The 15,323-nt window shown below is 40.3% G+C and overlaps 1 protein-coding gene across 1 annotated transcript; it reads left to right on the top strand.

Moving 5' to 3' along the window:
• The first annotated feature begins 162 nt into the window (after positions 1–162).
• On the top strand, positions 163–14,152 carry mtf1 (metal-regulatory transcription factor 1). Its single transcript, XM_034554130.1, is given in 12 exon segments — positions 163–536; positions 1,664–1,916; positions 1,919–2,230; positions 5,124–5,362; positions 6,375–6,506; positions 6,787–6,860; positions 8,163–8,296; positions 8,611–8,688; positions 8,881–8,974; positions 9,061–9,731; positions 10,091–10,160; positions 10,812–14,152. Coding segments are annotated over 11 exon segments (2,484 nt in total). The 5' UTR covers positions 163–536; positions 1,664–1,727; the 3' UTR covers positions 11,303–14,152.
• The last annotated feature ends 1,171 nt before the right edge of the window (positions 14,153–15,323 follow it).

The raw sequence follows: 15,323 nt of genomic DNA, 5'->3' as shown, positions 1-15,323 counted from the left end.
TGGGAGGGGATAGAAAGAAAGTGCTAAACACCCAAAGCATATGGATAAGGCTTAAAATTGGAAAGGTAAATATATTTGTTAATGTAATTTCCTGTTTAGTTGACGAACCTACGCGGTAATGTAGCACTGGGTGCTGGTCAACGTGTCACCTGGTGTCGTGAAACTTGGTATCCGAGCAGGGAAGAGAGGCAACGTCCACTGTCGACAGTGGACGAGCTAACGTTACCAGCTAGCCTAGCTAGCTGTGAGCCAACCCGTTGCTAGCTAGCGAAGCTATGCATGTGCAGATAAATAAGTGATAACGTCAGTTCTCATTGCTTGCGAATAGCTCCACAACATTCATGTTGCTGTCTGATGCAAGAATGGTAACTGTTACGTTGGCTCTCCCATCAAGTCACTCAATGTGGAGAAGAGTTAATAACGATGGACGTGCTGTTTAATATCCCACCAACGACGTGTGTTTGTAGCAGGAAGCTAGCGACGCACATCTGAGGCGATGCAGACCGACATGTAACGTCACTCTGAAATAACGTCAGGTCGGTATTAATTGTTACACGGCTTTGCTTAACGGTGTAACAACCATCCGATGTGTGACACTTGAGTTAAAGCTAAACACGGCGTTGTCATTCAAACGGTGTGCAAACTTGTCAGTCGCTCCGCGCCCATCGGGCCACTGTGTTTGGAAACGTGAGCCCGCTATGGCGAGTGAGTTACGGAAAAGTTGACTGGCATTCGTGGGAGACATCTATCTCACGGTACTCGTACGGTCCTGTACATGGTAACATGGGGGGGGCTTTAATCGATTGGGAAATGATCGATCCTGTCAGTTAAATGAGTTTGAGTTGAGCCGCAACTGTCTCGTGACTTCTGTCATTGAAATCCGAAAGTTCTAGATGTCGGTTTCGCTGATGTGTAAGGTTGGCTGCAGGCTTACTAGCGAGCAATCCATTGCCAGTCAAGAAATATAATTATCTTTCTTAAGATTGGCATCACTGACGTATTCACATTGGCTTTTAGAATAACGGTAATATAAGTACTTCCTTTAGGCAGAAGATGTGTAACGTATTGTTGCTGCATTGGTCCTTTCTGCTAGAACAGGCGTGGCAGTACTCTCTCTGAATATACTGTATATGTGATATGATTAACCTAAACATGTGCAATCTGAGTTCCTTTAAAGAGGCAATATGGCTCTTCCTTGTTGAATTGACGGTCACCCATCTGGTCTACTGCTCCGCTTAGATCTGCTGCTAGGACTGTCCAAACCTCTAATAATTTGAGACGGCATTGCTTACTGTCTATGGAGATGCAACATTCAGTCTTAATACATCACATATTTGGAACACACTCTCTGTAAACATGAGGTCTGCTCCAACTCTGTTTGTGTTTTTAATTAACACACTTTGTTTGCCACTGCCTTTTTTTATTACATTTAATTTAGGACTATTTGTTTATATCCTGCACTTTATTCTAATGGCACTGTCATTTTCATTCATCTGTTATCAATGTTGACTTACGCCTACCTTTCATTTACACTTTTTAAACTCTATTATGTGTATTTTTTTATAACATACTGTGTCTCTAATACCTTACTTTTATGTCTTATCTAAATCTCTTAGAAATGACAAATTTGATGATATAATAATTCAACAAATGTATATTTCAGGCTGTAACGTTAACAGTGTGAGTGTGCAGTCCTCCCTGCCAAGGAAGGAGAGGCACCAGGGACCATGAGTGAGAATGGCCCTCATACAGAGGCGACAATGTACTTTGAGGTGGAGGTGGATCACCTTGAGCGTGACGACGAAGAAGAAGACGACGACGACGAAGATGAAGAAGAAGAAGAAGAGGACAAGATACACTTCGACAAAGATGATGATGACCACCTGATCGCTGAGCCTTCATCGTCCTCTGGACGGGTGTGTACGACCGCACTACAGTACTCATTGAGAGGGACCCAATCCGGCTAGATGAGGAGGGTGAGGAAGAGGGTCACTGTGGAGGGTACGAAGATGGGGTCACTTTCCTAACTGAAAGGAATGGAGATGAGGAGGATGGCACTCTGACCTTTATGAGCGACCCTGATGGCATGTCACAGGGTTATGTGCACCACACCATTTCTCCGGACCAGATCCAGTTCACAATAAATCCTGGCTCCACTCGCATGCCACGCAACATCGAGGGGGCCACCCTCACCTTGCACTCTGAGTGCCCAGAGACAAAGATGAGAGAGGTAAGCCTAAATATATGCATCTCCTCCATAGGATGTACAGTGTCTACATACTGATGCATGTTGTATATGCTTGTTGGATTACCATGGACATTTATGTTCTCCTTTGTAGATAGTTTAAAGATTAATCTAACATGTCTAATGTCCTTACAAACTGTTTGATGCATAATGTAACAATATAGGAAATGGTTGATATTTAGTGAAATGCAGAGTAGAATTAAAATGCTGAAAGGTCTTTCAAAATGAGCTTCCCCAGCAACTTGAGTCTGGTTGCGTTATTAGTGAACTTTAAAAACATCTCACCGTAAGTGTGTGTACTGGTAAAGTAGCTGGTCCTCGCGGAATAACAGGTACGGTGCAGAAGGACTAGTGGACATAACTGTCATATGGTTCATACTATACTCCCATCAAAGAAATGCAACATACAATTATTGTGCCAAGCACATCAATTGTCAATTATTGACCAGTTGCCTCAACAACTGTTGTGAATGCAGTGTTATCCCTAATGCTATTAACACAGAGCTCCCACAAGGGAGCACTTTCTGTCCAGTGCTGTTTCTAATCTTGACTTTTCTGATGGCATAGCCAATGTTTTCATCAATAAAGATGAGACAAGCTATTGTGGATAAACTGATCAGCTTGTCAGCTGGCAGCCCAGTTTTGGGCACTTTGTAAACACACATTTATTTTAATTGTATACCCCACTGCCATCACAGGCAGAATGACATTGAAGTTGTGGATGAATACACATTTCTATGGAGAGTAATTCAAATAAACTCTTCTAATTTACTGTGACTTTTTTAAAGACTTTGTGGTATGTTTTCTTGTCTGTAATAATTGGTGATGTGCCACATCCACTTTTTAGTGTAAATCATTTATTGACATGTTTCTGAGGGAACAGGGTACTTCCTTTTTGTGAAGTCCCGTGCCTGTAATATTTTTTACCTCGGCAAAATAATATCAACAAACAAACAATATGATACTGTGTTTTTGGCCAGGATTTGTGGGTGTTAACTGCTGTACACCGAGCATGGTATTTGTTTAATCTTCATGTAATGTGGGATTGTCTTAATGAGCATCATTGTTCTTCCATTGTTGGTTGGCTTTTATTTGTATTGTTTTCTTTTTCAATGTTATTGTTATGGCGTTATGACTTGATTTACCATGACATTGTGATTGATGATGATGACACAATGAATTTCCAAGAGGAGAGTAAACGTTCAGCTACAATACTTCAATAATCTGAAGTGCACTCGCAAGAAAATAGAAGAAACTTCTAACCGGTTTAATCTCCATCTTGCTTATTATTTATTTATTTATTTATATATATATATATATATATATATATATATATATATATATATACACACACACACACAATCAGATCAATGACAAGCAACATTAAACATTTAGTAATGCATTGCTCTAAATGCAATCGCATAACCATTTAATTTGTAATGGAGTGGTCTTTTTCCACGATACATGTGGGAGACCAAAGCATAAAATTCTCCCACTGATCAAACTGATGGAGTAGAGTCACGGTGGTGAGGGAGATGAATACCGTACTGAGCTACAAGCTTTAGCAGGCAGTGGCTTTGGATACAAATAATCTCTCCCACATCCTTAAAATCATCCTTAAAATTTAAACAAATAGTCTTTTCATGGCGTGATGAGGTGTGTTGGAGAACGTGTCCTGAAGTGAAGGTTTGAAACTGCTACATACTGGCTGACTTATTTTCCAAACTGACCAAGTCCCCACTTGCACCATAACAAATACTTAACATTATGAAGAAACAAGTTTTTTCTGATGGAAAAAAAAAAAAGATCAACATTCAATAGCAGTTAACTGGTAAGAGCATTATCATTCAGTCAGGCAGTTCTTTGTACATTTTTCAAAACTTTCTTTGAATTGAACATCGGGTCTTGTTTTCTTGTCAATGCTGCGATTTTCACAAACCAAGTCCTGATCTCAAATTACTTCAACAAAATTAAGATTTTATAAACCTTCATTCATTAATCATTCAAAAGACATGATTAAACGTTTTCTCTCACTTTCTAATCCTCCCGCTTTGCCGGCTACTCGGCATTGGGGTTCTCCCTGATCTAGTCTAGGGATGCACTGATCTAGTCTAGGGATGCACTGATCCAACGTTTTTTAATCTGGCTTGACCTAAACATGCTAAACTTGTTTTCCTAACTTTGTAAAGCAAAATGTAAAAAATATGTCCAGCTACTTAAGTCAGTATCGACTCCATATCTGATATCAATATTGGTGTTTGTGCATCCCTACTCCATTACAGCCAGGGGTTAACATGCGCTTTGCTATCTTGAGTCATGTCTATGGGAAACTTTACGGTAATTATTTATATTTTTTTACAATATCTCTTTGAGAATCAAGACCGTGAGTTAAAGGAACAATGTTGGCTGAGAATGTGGATCCTCTTGTCGTGGTTGCACAGCACAAGCTTCCTCCACCTGACTGTGTTCATCACAGGGTAACGAAGAGGAGAATGAAAAGCCTTTATTCACATTGCCCCAGGTATTTTGCGTGAGAAGGGAGCAGTCGACTGCCACACTGCAGAGGAGCTCGGTGCTGGATGGGATGTATTGGATGGTGGGGTTAGTCATCATCACTGTCCTTTGTGCTCACTCGCTTCATGTGCTGACGGGTGGCTGAGTCATTGAATTCAGGTCTCATCTGAAAGGTCAAACCGAGTCAGACTGTCACTCATCGTACAGCCAGGCTGGTTATTACTGAGAACAAGCACATTCTTTGCTTTTTGAAATACAATTTAAAGACCATTTAATGGATGTTAACTTTTGAATGTGAATGATTTCACAGTTTATTTGAATTTCACCATGTTTAAGTGCCGATGTCCCACTCTTCTTCTATCAGGTGAAGCGCTACCAGTGCATGTTCGAAGGCTGCACCAGGACGTACAGCACGGCGGGGAACCTGCGAACACACCAGAAGACGCACCGGGGCGAGTACACTTTTGTGTGCAATCAACAGGGCTGTGGAAAGGCCTTCCTCACCTCTTACAGCCTCAAGATCCATGTGCGTGTTCACACCAAGGAGAAGCCGTTTGAGTGTGAGGTGCAAGGCTGTGAGAAGGCCTTTAACACATTATACAGGTAAGCATTTATGCAAGTAATATAGATTGGCCTGTGTCATCAAGTCAATTGTTTGGCACGTCCTGCCATGAAGTAGATTGTCTTACCAGTTTTGTAAAACTACTGACATGTCTAACTTTTATTTACAATGAGTAATTAAATATAACTGAAAATTATGTTTTTTAAAGAAGTGTGTTGTCTGTCCACAGTTAGTATTTTAAAGTATTTCATTTGTAGCTTACAAAACTCAAATGTAAGTATGTAATCAAAAGAAGGACATTTGAGTGGTCAGAGGTGCACTAAAACTCACAGGGTCAGTCCATAAAAGGAACAATACCATGGAAAACCAGAACGTCATCATCTCAGGGTGCTTTGTTCTTACCAATTCTCCATGAATGAAAACCCCCTCCCTTATCCCTGTAGTTAATTTTTTGTAGCAATTGTTTGCCTCTTTTTGCTCAACTAAAATGTTGGTGGAGGGGTGAGTTTGGTCATTCAAGTTATTGAATTTGTTATTTTAAAAGTCAGGTAAACAACACCAGGCCAAAGTTCCAGTTGTAGTCTATTTTGACCAGTGCCAGGCATCTTCTTAGTTCATTGCATTTTGACTGTTCAGATGTTGCTGTATTTTTCTGTGATCTCAAGCAGTCAACATCCAAGCCCTCTGGTCTTTATGTGTTTGGTTGCTATCATGTGTAGAGCTTGGTGGAGCTGTGCCCCTGACATCAAATCCCTGGGAGAGGCTTGTTCTCAGGCAGCCAAATAGTGGCACACATGACATGGGTGGATTTATAAAAATAAAAATAACATTACCCATCTTTCATGTCACCCAGACTATGCGACCACCATCTAGAGACTGTGTACTCTGTTCCCATGTCTGACTAGATGCAGTTGGACTCAAATGTCTTTGTAATTATTACTTACATTTCTTCTTCTTTTCAACACGTGTTGTTTAATGCCACTGTGCCTCGTTTGTTTCTCTTTGCATGTCTCCCATTGTGGTTTAATGCAACACACTTGATTGTCTCTACAGACTAAAAGCACACCAGAGACTTCACACAGGCAAGACATTCAACTGTGAATCAGAGGGATGCACAAAGTACTTTACCACACTTAGCGACCTGAGGAAGCACATTCGCACACACACCGGGGAGAAGCCATTCCGGTGAGCATTTCCATTATCACACCAGATTTATTCCACCCCTTAGTAGAAGATGAAGGAACTGTGATAGACATTGATACTCAGTTTGTTTTAATGTTTGCCTGTTGAAATGAAATGAAATGAAATGGTTAGGGCATTTTCATGTTAAACACTTTTACTCGGTGTCTTTCACTCTGTTTTTTTATTAGTTTTTTTTTGAGAGCTGCACTTTGGTTTCAATAAAATTCATCACTGTCTAGTTGTACATTTGTAACATGAATGTATTTTCTGTCTTTGCCTTCAGGTGTGACCACGATGGCTGTGGCAAAGCATTTGCTGCTAGTCATCACCTAAAAACACATGGACGGACACATACAGGTACATATTACTGTTTATTTGATGTAACCTGATATGCCTGATTTGCATTTATTTACATTGTTACAACTGCCTCCCGTGCATATAAAGACATTTTGATTTGGTTTTGTTACAACTATGTTTTCCTTTCAACGGTTTGTGTAAAAATGTAGTAATAGAAGCTGAGATAATTAAAAAAACAATGTGTACTTTGTCTTATTGGACAAATAACTTCCCTTATTGTCGTTGGCTGTGCTCTTTCATCTGATAGCTTGAAGACTAAGTTTAATATAAAATAAGCTTCTCAAATACTCATTTTCCCAGATGTACTAAAGTTACTCTACAAAAAGGTGATCTGCTAGATCTTAATTGTAGAGCAATTTCTATTGTTTGCATAGCAGCTCAAATGTAAGAACATAATAGGTATTGCTAAATTGAAGTTTGAGAAAAGCGGCACCTACAGTAAGTAGACTGCACAGTGGAACAAAATGTCCTAGAGGATTTGCTTGTTTAGGTAGATTCAGTCTTCTTAATGTTATTTAGTTTTTCAGTGTTCTTTTATTTTATTTCTCACTAGGTTTGTGTGGAGGACACTTTCAAAACCAATTATTTATATCAAATATCTGTTAATCTCCGGGTATTGTTTCTTGAGTACACCTTTGAAAACGAAACGATGCATTTTAAGAGTTTTATCCTCAAATTACAAATTGAAACAATAAATTCAAAGGAAGTTCCCAATAGGGCAGCTGAGGTTAAGTTATTCCTCAAATGCTCAGAGGCTTGTTCAGGGAGAGAAGTGCCAGCGACTGACTAGTTCACAGCTACTCACTCCTGTCCAGGTGTTTTTTTTCTAATATGTGGTTATTTGTAGTTCTTTATATAGATGATTCTCCCAAACTTTAGATTGAGCTAATGTACCAACCTATCAATCTCCTAAATGTAGTCCTCTTCCAGTGAGTGAGAATATACCTTTGTTTTTATTGTTATGTATGCAGTAGAACCTCCTATTTATTAAAACAAAAGTGAAACATAAGATTCTGTGTGCAATATACTTGCCCTGTGTTTCCAGCTATGTGCGTAAAAAAGTAACCGGAAAGCTGCTGCAGTTTACCGCATTATTGTCTTAGTCTTTGATGTCAGATCAAGTGGTTCCACGTTTAGTGTCTGCAATAGGTCATTGTTAGATTTCTTTGTAACATTTTCTCTATTCAAAGTTAAGTCGCAACTTTAATCTTGGCTGACGTTTAATGATTAAACTGTAACTCCCTGTTCTTACCTGTCGGTCTCATCTGTGTCCTTTCCTCTTCGTCTCTGCTCATTCCGTAGGGGAGAAGCCATTCAACTGTCCCAGCGATGGCTGTGAGAAGACGTTTAGCAGCCAGTACAGTCTGAAGAGTCACATCCGGGGCCACGACAAAGGACAGCCCTTCACTGTCACTCTCACCCATCCGCTCTCTGAGGTGAGTCACCGTACAGCAGCTTCATCTGCTTCATATTAGCACCTGTTCTCCATGCGCAGCCTGAGGGCAACATGACAATGGTCCTCATAATATTCACTTCATTAAAAACGTGTGAATTTTACCTCAAATTAACCTCAGCAAATCTGAAAGTTACTGTGAAAAATCACATCTTCTTCACAAATAGTTAAGAGTGAAAATATTTTTACGAAAACATATACACGTTGCATTCTTTTCAAATGTTGCTCCACTATCATGACACGTGATACCTTAGCAGTGGCAAGTTTAATCAGGTCCAATTAATCTCTTGATTACAGGATGCAAATCACTCGCTGTGCCTCAGTGACTTGAGCCTCATCTCTACAGACTCGGAGCTACGAGAGAACACCCATAATGTAAGTCTGGCCTTTGCTTCAGCTTTGTCTAACAGACGGTGGTTTAAGAATGTTTTCAAGATCGTCAGTAAAGGCAATAACAGGCAACCATATTGACACCTAAATTAAATTGTCCCTGTAAGAAACAAGTAAAAAGTTGTAATACTTAGGCCATTTAATGAATTTATCGCATATGTTTTAATTGTACTCCAGGCTCAACATTTGGACCTCAGCAATGTGAAAATCTTTGAGCTCATGTTCCAGAGTCCTGAAAATAGTGTCAGCCAGGATGATGGCCACCCCAACGGTTAGTACATTCCCAAAACCCGTCAGCCAGAATTGTATTGAAAGTTCTTGTTCACTAAGGGGAGTTTTTTGTTGCCTTTTTCTCAGAGAGCCTTGCTGAATCCTTCAGCCTAGAGACGGCTACCCATTCGCTAGTGACTGATGGATCGCCTCTCATCTCTTTCTCTTTCCATCCTACCTGCTCATCTTCCTGTTCCCACACAACTGCAGTTATGGAGGCTCCTTCCCAGCTCAGTCAGAGCTCTTCCTCTCAGGCCTCCACCCCTGCTTCTGTCACTGCTACTGTGCGCTCAACACAGCCTCCCCCTTTCATTCAAGTAACCGGGCCTCAGCAGATCTCCGATGTGCCTGCCCAAGCCTCTGTCCAAGCACCAAACCATGTAACCCCTCAGCACTACGTGGCACTTCCACCCAAATTCCTGCAGCCGGATAGTGCCACCCAGACCACTCCTCGACCACCAGCTGTCTCCGCTCCGGCTGCAGTGGCTCCAGCACTGACGACCGCAGCGCCAGGCGCTGCTCCTGTGTCTGTTGTTGCAGCCGCCGCGACAGACGCTGTCGTGGCAGCTTTGGCTCAACCTGTGCCTTTGGCCAACAACCCTGTTACCAACTCTGGCCCTGGTTTGGCTACCACCCCTACCACAATCACCATAGCTCCCACCTCGAACCTGCTGCAGCCCAGCCTGGTCATGTCTGACCAAAACCTCCAGTGGATCCTCAGCAGTGCTGCCAACAGCCAGCAGAATCCAGAACAAGCGGTGAGTAATGCTCCAACTCAGAGATGGTGACTTGATCTGCACTAGTCTTGATTTTTAGATTTAAAGACGCATTCCTACATGCATGAAATGAGGGATTTCTGGCATTTTGCCTTCTAACCATAAGTATGTTCATGTGGGAGCATTAGCACAATCCAGTTGGGATAGCTATAGTGCTCAGCAGTGACTCTATATTTGTGTAGCAAAGGAAAAGGTCTTACTTTGTTAAATATTACTTTTAATAATAACACAGATACACCACACAATTCCCTTCAATTACAGTTTATAAATCTGGTGTAATTCAACCTCATAATATTTTTTGATATCCTGCTTCAATTGTGTTATTTAATCTTTGTTCACAGTCACTTCAAGGAACTTCTAAAGTGGAAAAAGTGTTCTTCACTACAGCTATACCTGTGGGAGGAAATGCTGGTAAGTTGATGAGTTGTGAATTATTATATATTTGTATGTTTTGGACATCGGCCAAAAGGCTGTAATTAAATCATAAATCTAGTTTTGGCATTGAGTGCTTTACTTTAATAGGACTCATTAAATGGTCAATTGCTTCCCTAAGATACTGTCACAATTAATGCACAGTGCTAGAACTGTTAAAATGGTATCTCCATTATATTAGTATTACAAGTAAAGGCTGAGGAGCAATAACATTCAGGATAAGAAGAGCATAAGTATTGTCGACGAACCAATTAATTGAGCTTTTGTTTCAGCTTTTATATTTTTCTCTTCAAAAGAGTCCTGACAAAGTTTATCTTGCAGTTGTTCCCTTAAAGGTTCAAGATGCTGGGAAGGAACAATATTCAAAGCTTGCTGTTCTTTTGAGGGCAAAAGCGGTCCCTCCGTCACATTGTGTACTTTTTATTTGTTGACCAACAGGTCTCTGGCATTAACTCTGCTCTCTTCTCCGTCAACAACTGATGAATGCCAATGAGCAAGTTGTTGTCGCTCACCCCCCCATACGTTTTGTATCTTATCTTAATTTTCTTTTGATGAGCTTTGCAGGACATCTGGAAAACAAATGCTTCTTGTCTTCAGTGAACTTTTAAATGTTTTTTTTCCTGTTTTCAGGCAGCTCGGTTCAACAGATCGGCCTCAGTCTGCCCGTCATCATCATCAAACAGGAGGAATCCTGCCAGTGCCAGTGTGTCTGCAGGGACGCTGCTAAAGACAAAAGTTCAAAGAGTGCCTCCTCCATTGTTTCAGCCCCAGCACAGCCGCAACCACCAGAGCCCCCTCCTCCCCCACTATCACAACCCCCAGAGCCTCCACATCATCCAGCCACCTCCTCTTCTTCACGCAGCCTCCCCGCGTCTTCCTCCAAGGTGGGTGAGGTGCGGCTGGAGGCCCCCTCTTCTTCTTCTTCTGCTTCCTCTTCCTCAGCTCAGACCTTCTCCACGATAGTGAGCAACACCGCCACAAACCCCCCCTCGTCTGACGGGTTAGCCAATATGGATGTCTCGGACTTCCTCTCCCTGCAGAGCCCAGAGACAGTTGCCAACATTGAGGCTCTGCTGCTGGTCGCCGATGACTTCAACATGGCCACTGATGGCAATACTTAGAAGAGCGGCCTTCTGAGTCTGGCACCATGTGTTCGTCTTTTGCACCCACTCATCCACAGGCATCAATTCCACCCACATCTCTAGTCATTCTCCACAGCGACGCCTCCTCGTTCTCCCTATATAGTGTGTGTATCGTACCTGCAGTGCTTTCTGTTCTGTAGAGAATTGTGCAACATATATATACACAAACTGAATACTTTTTTCTGTCGAGTCTCATTGCAGTAGTTGAATTTTTAAAGATGGGATTAGTTTGCTTATTGAGATTTAGCAATGTTCATGCTAATGATGATAATCCAGGGAAAAAGCAGTCAATCTTTTTTTTTTTTATGAACATAATCCAAATGTATATAATAACCCTCAATATCCAATTTGAATTGATTGAATGAAACAGATGAGTGTTGTCCAAGCACTGATGACTTAAGAGTTCCATTTTCCTTGAAGGTCAGACACCTTGAAGGAAAACCAAACTTGTCTGTATATCTTTGTACTGTACTACAGGTCCTAACGAATGCTTAAAGCTGGCATGCAACTGACCAGAATGCACTGTATATTAGAGGAATTTAATTTGGACAAGCATTGCTCCCAGTAGGAATTTGAAGGGTTTGGTCACATCCCCCCTCATAAGGCTTACAGTATGAAGTGATTTCCTCAGTGTTTTTATTTTTTTATTTTTTCTAGGAAATTTGTGATGATTATCTTTTAATTTCTTTTGACAGATATTTACTAATCGCAAAAAGAACCTGTGAGCTGATCTGTCTAAGTAAAATTAATAGATCAATAAGTTGCCTATAACTTAAACTAATTTAAAATTGTACATGTTAATTTATTTAAATACTTGATTCTTTCATCATACTGGTAATACTATTATCCTTAAGATAGCAGAAAAATCTATTAATTTATTCCAATCACTTGTTGTATTTTTCAGTTGAGCTGTTTTTATTACTGTTACTGAATTGTTTTGTTCTTTAAGAACGTAATGGGTATTGCTAAAGCAAGTTTGAGAAAAGAGGCACCGATAGTAGACTGCACAGTGGAACAAAATGTCCTAGAGGATCTGCTTGTTTGCAAAGATTGTCCACAATGAAACAGTAAGGAACTACTGTCAAGATCCCGTGTTTTATAGGGTTGTGACCCTCTCAGGGATGCATCAAGTCATATGATCCTGGTTCCTTTAATTTGTTACTCAGACATGCGTTTTTCTTACCAGATGCCCACACTTGCAGTAGCCCTACGTTTTGCTGCACTCTTCCCTGTTTATTGCACACTAACTTGTAAAGTGAGTAATCTGACAGCTTGCTAGCTGAGGCGCAGCACCACTAGACTTTTTGTATACAACTGCTGTAAAGTAGCATTTAAAAGATGGTGTCCGGGCAATGTAAATACAGTACATTTTAGTGTAAACATCTTTGAGAAACTTGTAGATTCTAGAATTTGTATTTTTGTATAGACTTTTGAATTACTAACTCTGAGTTTGGAGCTAATGTATACCCTCGATCCCTGCATTCTTCCCCCAGTCACATTTATGCAGAAGAGTTTTTGCTGTGTTTTTAGTTGAATTGTTCTTGGAGCAGCTGGGCTTTTGTACAGTCCCCATAGTAACAAAATATATGTAACACATAGCCTCCTGCTCAGAGTTTAACAGTATTGTTTCACACGGGACACAATGCAATGATGATTGAACCAAGGCATTATGCCCTGTATACTAGTGTAGAGCTACTTGGCCTTACAACATAACTATTTCCTTGAGCCTCCTTGCCTTCAGTCTCTGCTTCAGACCGACTTGCCGTTGACATGCCAACCCATCATCTTCATCGAGTCTCAGGCAATCACTTCCAGCAGCAGACCACAATAAGGCAAAATCGTTGACAGACAAAGTTTACGTTTTGGTTTGTTTTTTTCAGCTTTGTTTGTAAAGTCATTATTGGATATGCAGCATAAGTTACAAGGGATGCGATTCAACATTTTAGATCCAGGTTGTAGGATCAAATCAAACTGACATGCACATCACAAGTCGTGTCTGGTTTCTTTTTTGCCAAATCATAGGAGTGGAGCGTCCCCTTAATTCACAGGTGCCCAGAAGGCAGTTAGATATGATGTGAAAGGCTCCAGTCACACATGTTGTGCTCTAAACCATTCCATGTATGCAGTATTACTGTCTCGACTTGGTTCCATTGGATTACAAAATGTTAATTTACTCAACTCTTCGTTGTAAAGACACTCTAAATTTCTGCCACGTATCAACTTGATACATCAATATATTTTCATGAAGGCATACAGTCAAAGAACTATGCAATTTTACATATGGCATTTGCAAGTTTGAATACCGACTCCACGACAAAAAGATTTATTCCACCCTCAATTAAATGGTATTCTGCCACAACCTTATATGCGGAACTCGAGGCAGAAGTTGCCTTTCTAATGCATATAATGTGAAACAGGTTTCTTGAACTCCAGTAAATGTCCAAGTGCTGTTCCCATGAATGTTGCAGCAAAGTGATCCTTTTACATGCGGTTTAAAACAAACTGGCTTTGTTTGAAGGAGTATTTAGTGAATGATTCTGTTTTAAGAATTATTTCAAAAGTCAAATGTATGCTGCAGCTTTTTTTTCTTTTCTTTTTTACTTTTACATTTTATGTAAACACGTTTCATTTGGGCTCACTCCATTTATGTAATCATCACCTTTCACATTCAATTTGTTGGCTCATCTTCACCAGTAAAAGTAAAACTGACAGCTGTCCATTTGTTGTAATCAATAAGCAGATAAATAGTTGGATATGTGGCCCAGGTTTGTCTTTGAGAGTTCACCTGAAATGTCAGATTCAGAAAAAATAAAAGTACAAATTAAATCACTGGAGTCATTTCTTTGGCTATAACATTGTTATCAAGCAATCTGCTGCCAAAGTGGTTTTGAAATTGAGATCCAGAACACAAATGTTCAACATTTTTCAAATTGGGCAATATGTTAAGGGAAAAGAACTGTTCCCAAATGAATGTCTTGAAACCCAAAGAGTGAGGAATAATTAAGGGTTTGTATAATGTGAACATGTTTGCTTATGCTTGTTTCGTATATGATAAATACATTTCTGAATTGAGAGCAATATAATACTAATAAAAACCTTATCCTTGTCACTGAAACGATTGCTTCTCTGCTTAAAAAAAAAAGGGGGTTCAGTTAAAATTGACGGTTGAGCTTAATTAGATTTATTTAGTCATCAAATAGAAAGGAGGGGAGGGGAATGTTCCACGTGGTCACTTGTGTGGCGATAAGGACACATCCTGGAGAGATTTCCTCTGTGGGGAAATACAGATTAATAGTTTAAAAAATATATATATATATATATATATACAAAAAATAATGATTAAGTCACAACCATCCAAAGGAGAGAAAGGCAAGCTCACCACGAGGACACCACGTAGATCCCTCAAGTCATTCAGGACTTGGTTGCACAGGTTGATGTTATCGGACAGGGTTCCTAGTCCGCCCTCTAGGTCCTCCAGATCCTGTCAAAAACACAACATGGAGGTCGTTTGCTAATGTTGGGCAGAAGGCAATCGAAAGTTCAAGCTTCATGGTGGCTGACCTGTTTGGCCGGTGACACGGCCTCGTCAGTTCGCACGGTCAACTCTGTACAACCTGTAACTGTTTCACAAACCTACTTAGAGAAATGGAAACAATGCAACGATTAAAACGGAAAAGTTCTTTTGTTGTTACCTGTGTCCGCAGCCATGTTCATCGATTTATTATTTGACCTCTAGCTCTGCTTTACCAAATTGCGTGCGCCTTCTGCGTATTTAAGCAAGTGCTCACAGGTGATTCACATTTCCCTAATTAGTGAGCAATGAGGCCGGAATTCAGGTAACATGGATGTGTGATCTGTGGGAGGGTTTGAAGAAGTGCCAGAAAATGCTTTTCTAAAATAAAATCATGTACAGTATGACTATAATTTTACTTTTTGGATTGTCAAAATGATGCCATACCAAACTTTAATAATAAAACATATGTTGAGGGGTGTAAATGGA

Source organism: Cyclopterus lumpus, chromosome 16, assembly GCF_009769545.1.
Source record: "Cyclopterus lumpus isolate fCycLum1 chromosome 16, fCycLum1.pri, whole genome shotgun sequence".
Lineage (NCBI taxonomy): Eukaryota > Metazoa > Chordata > Actinopteri > Perciformes > Cyclopteridae > Cyclopterus > Cyclopterus lumpus.
The sequence above is the reverse complement of the archived record's forward strand: the minus strand, read 5'-3'. Positions and strand labels throughout refer to the sequence as shown.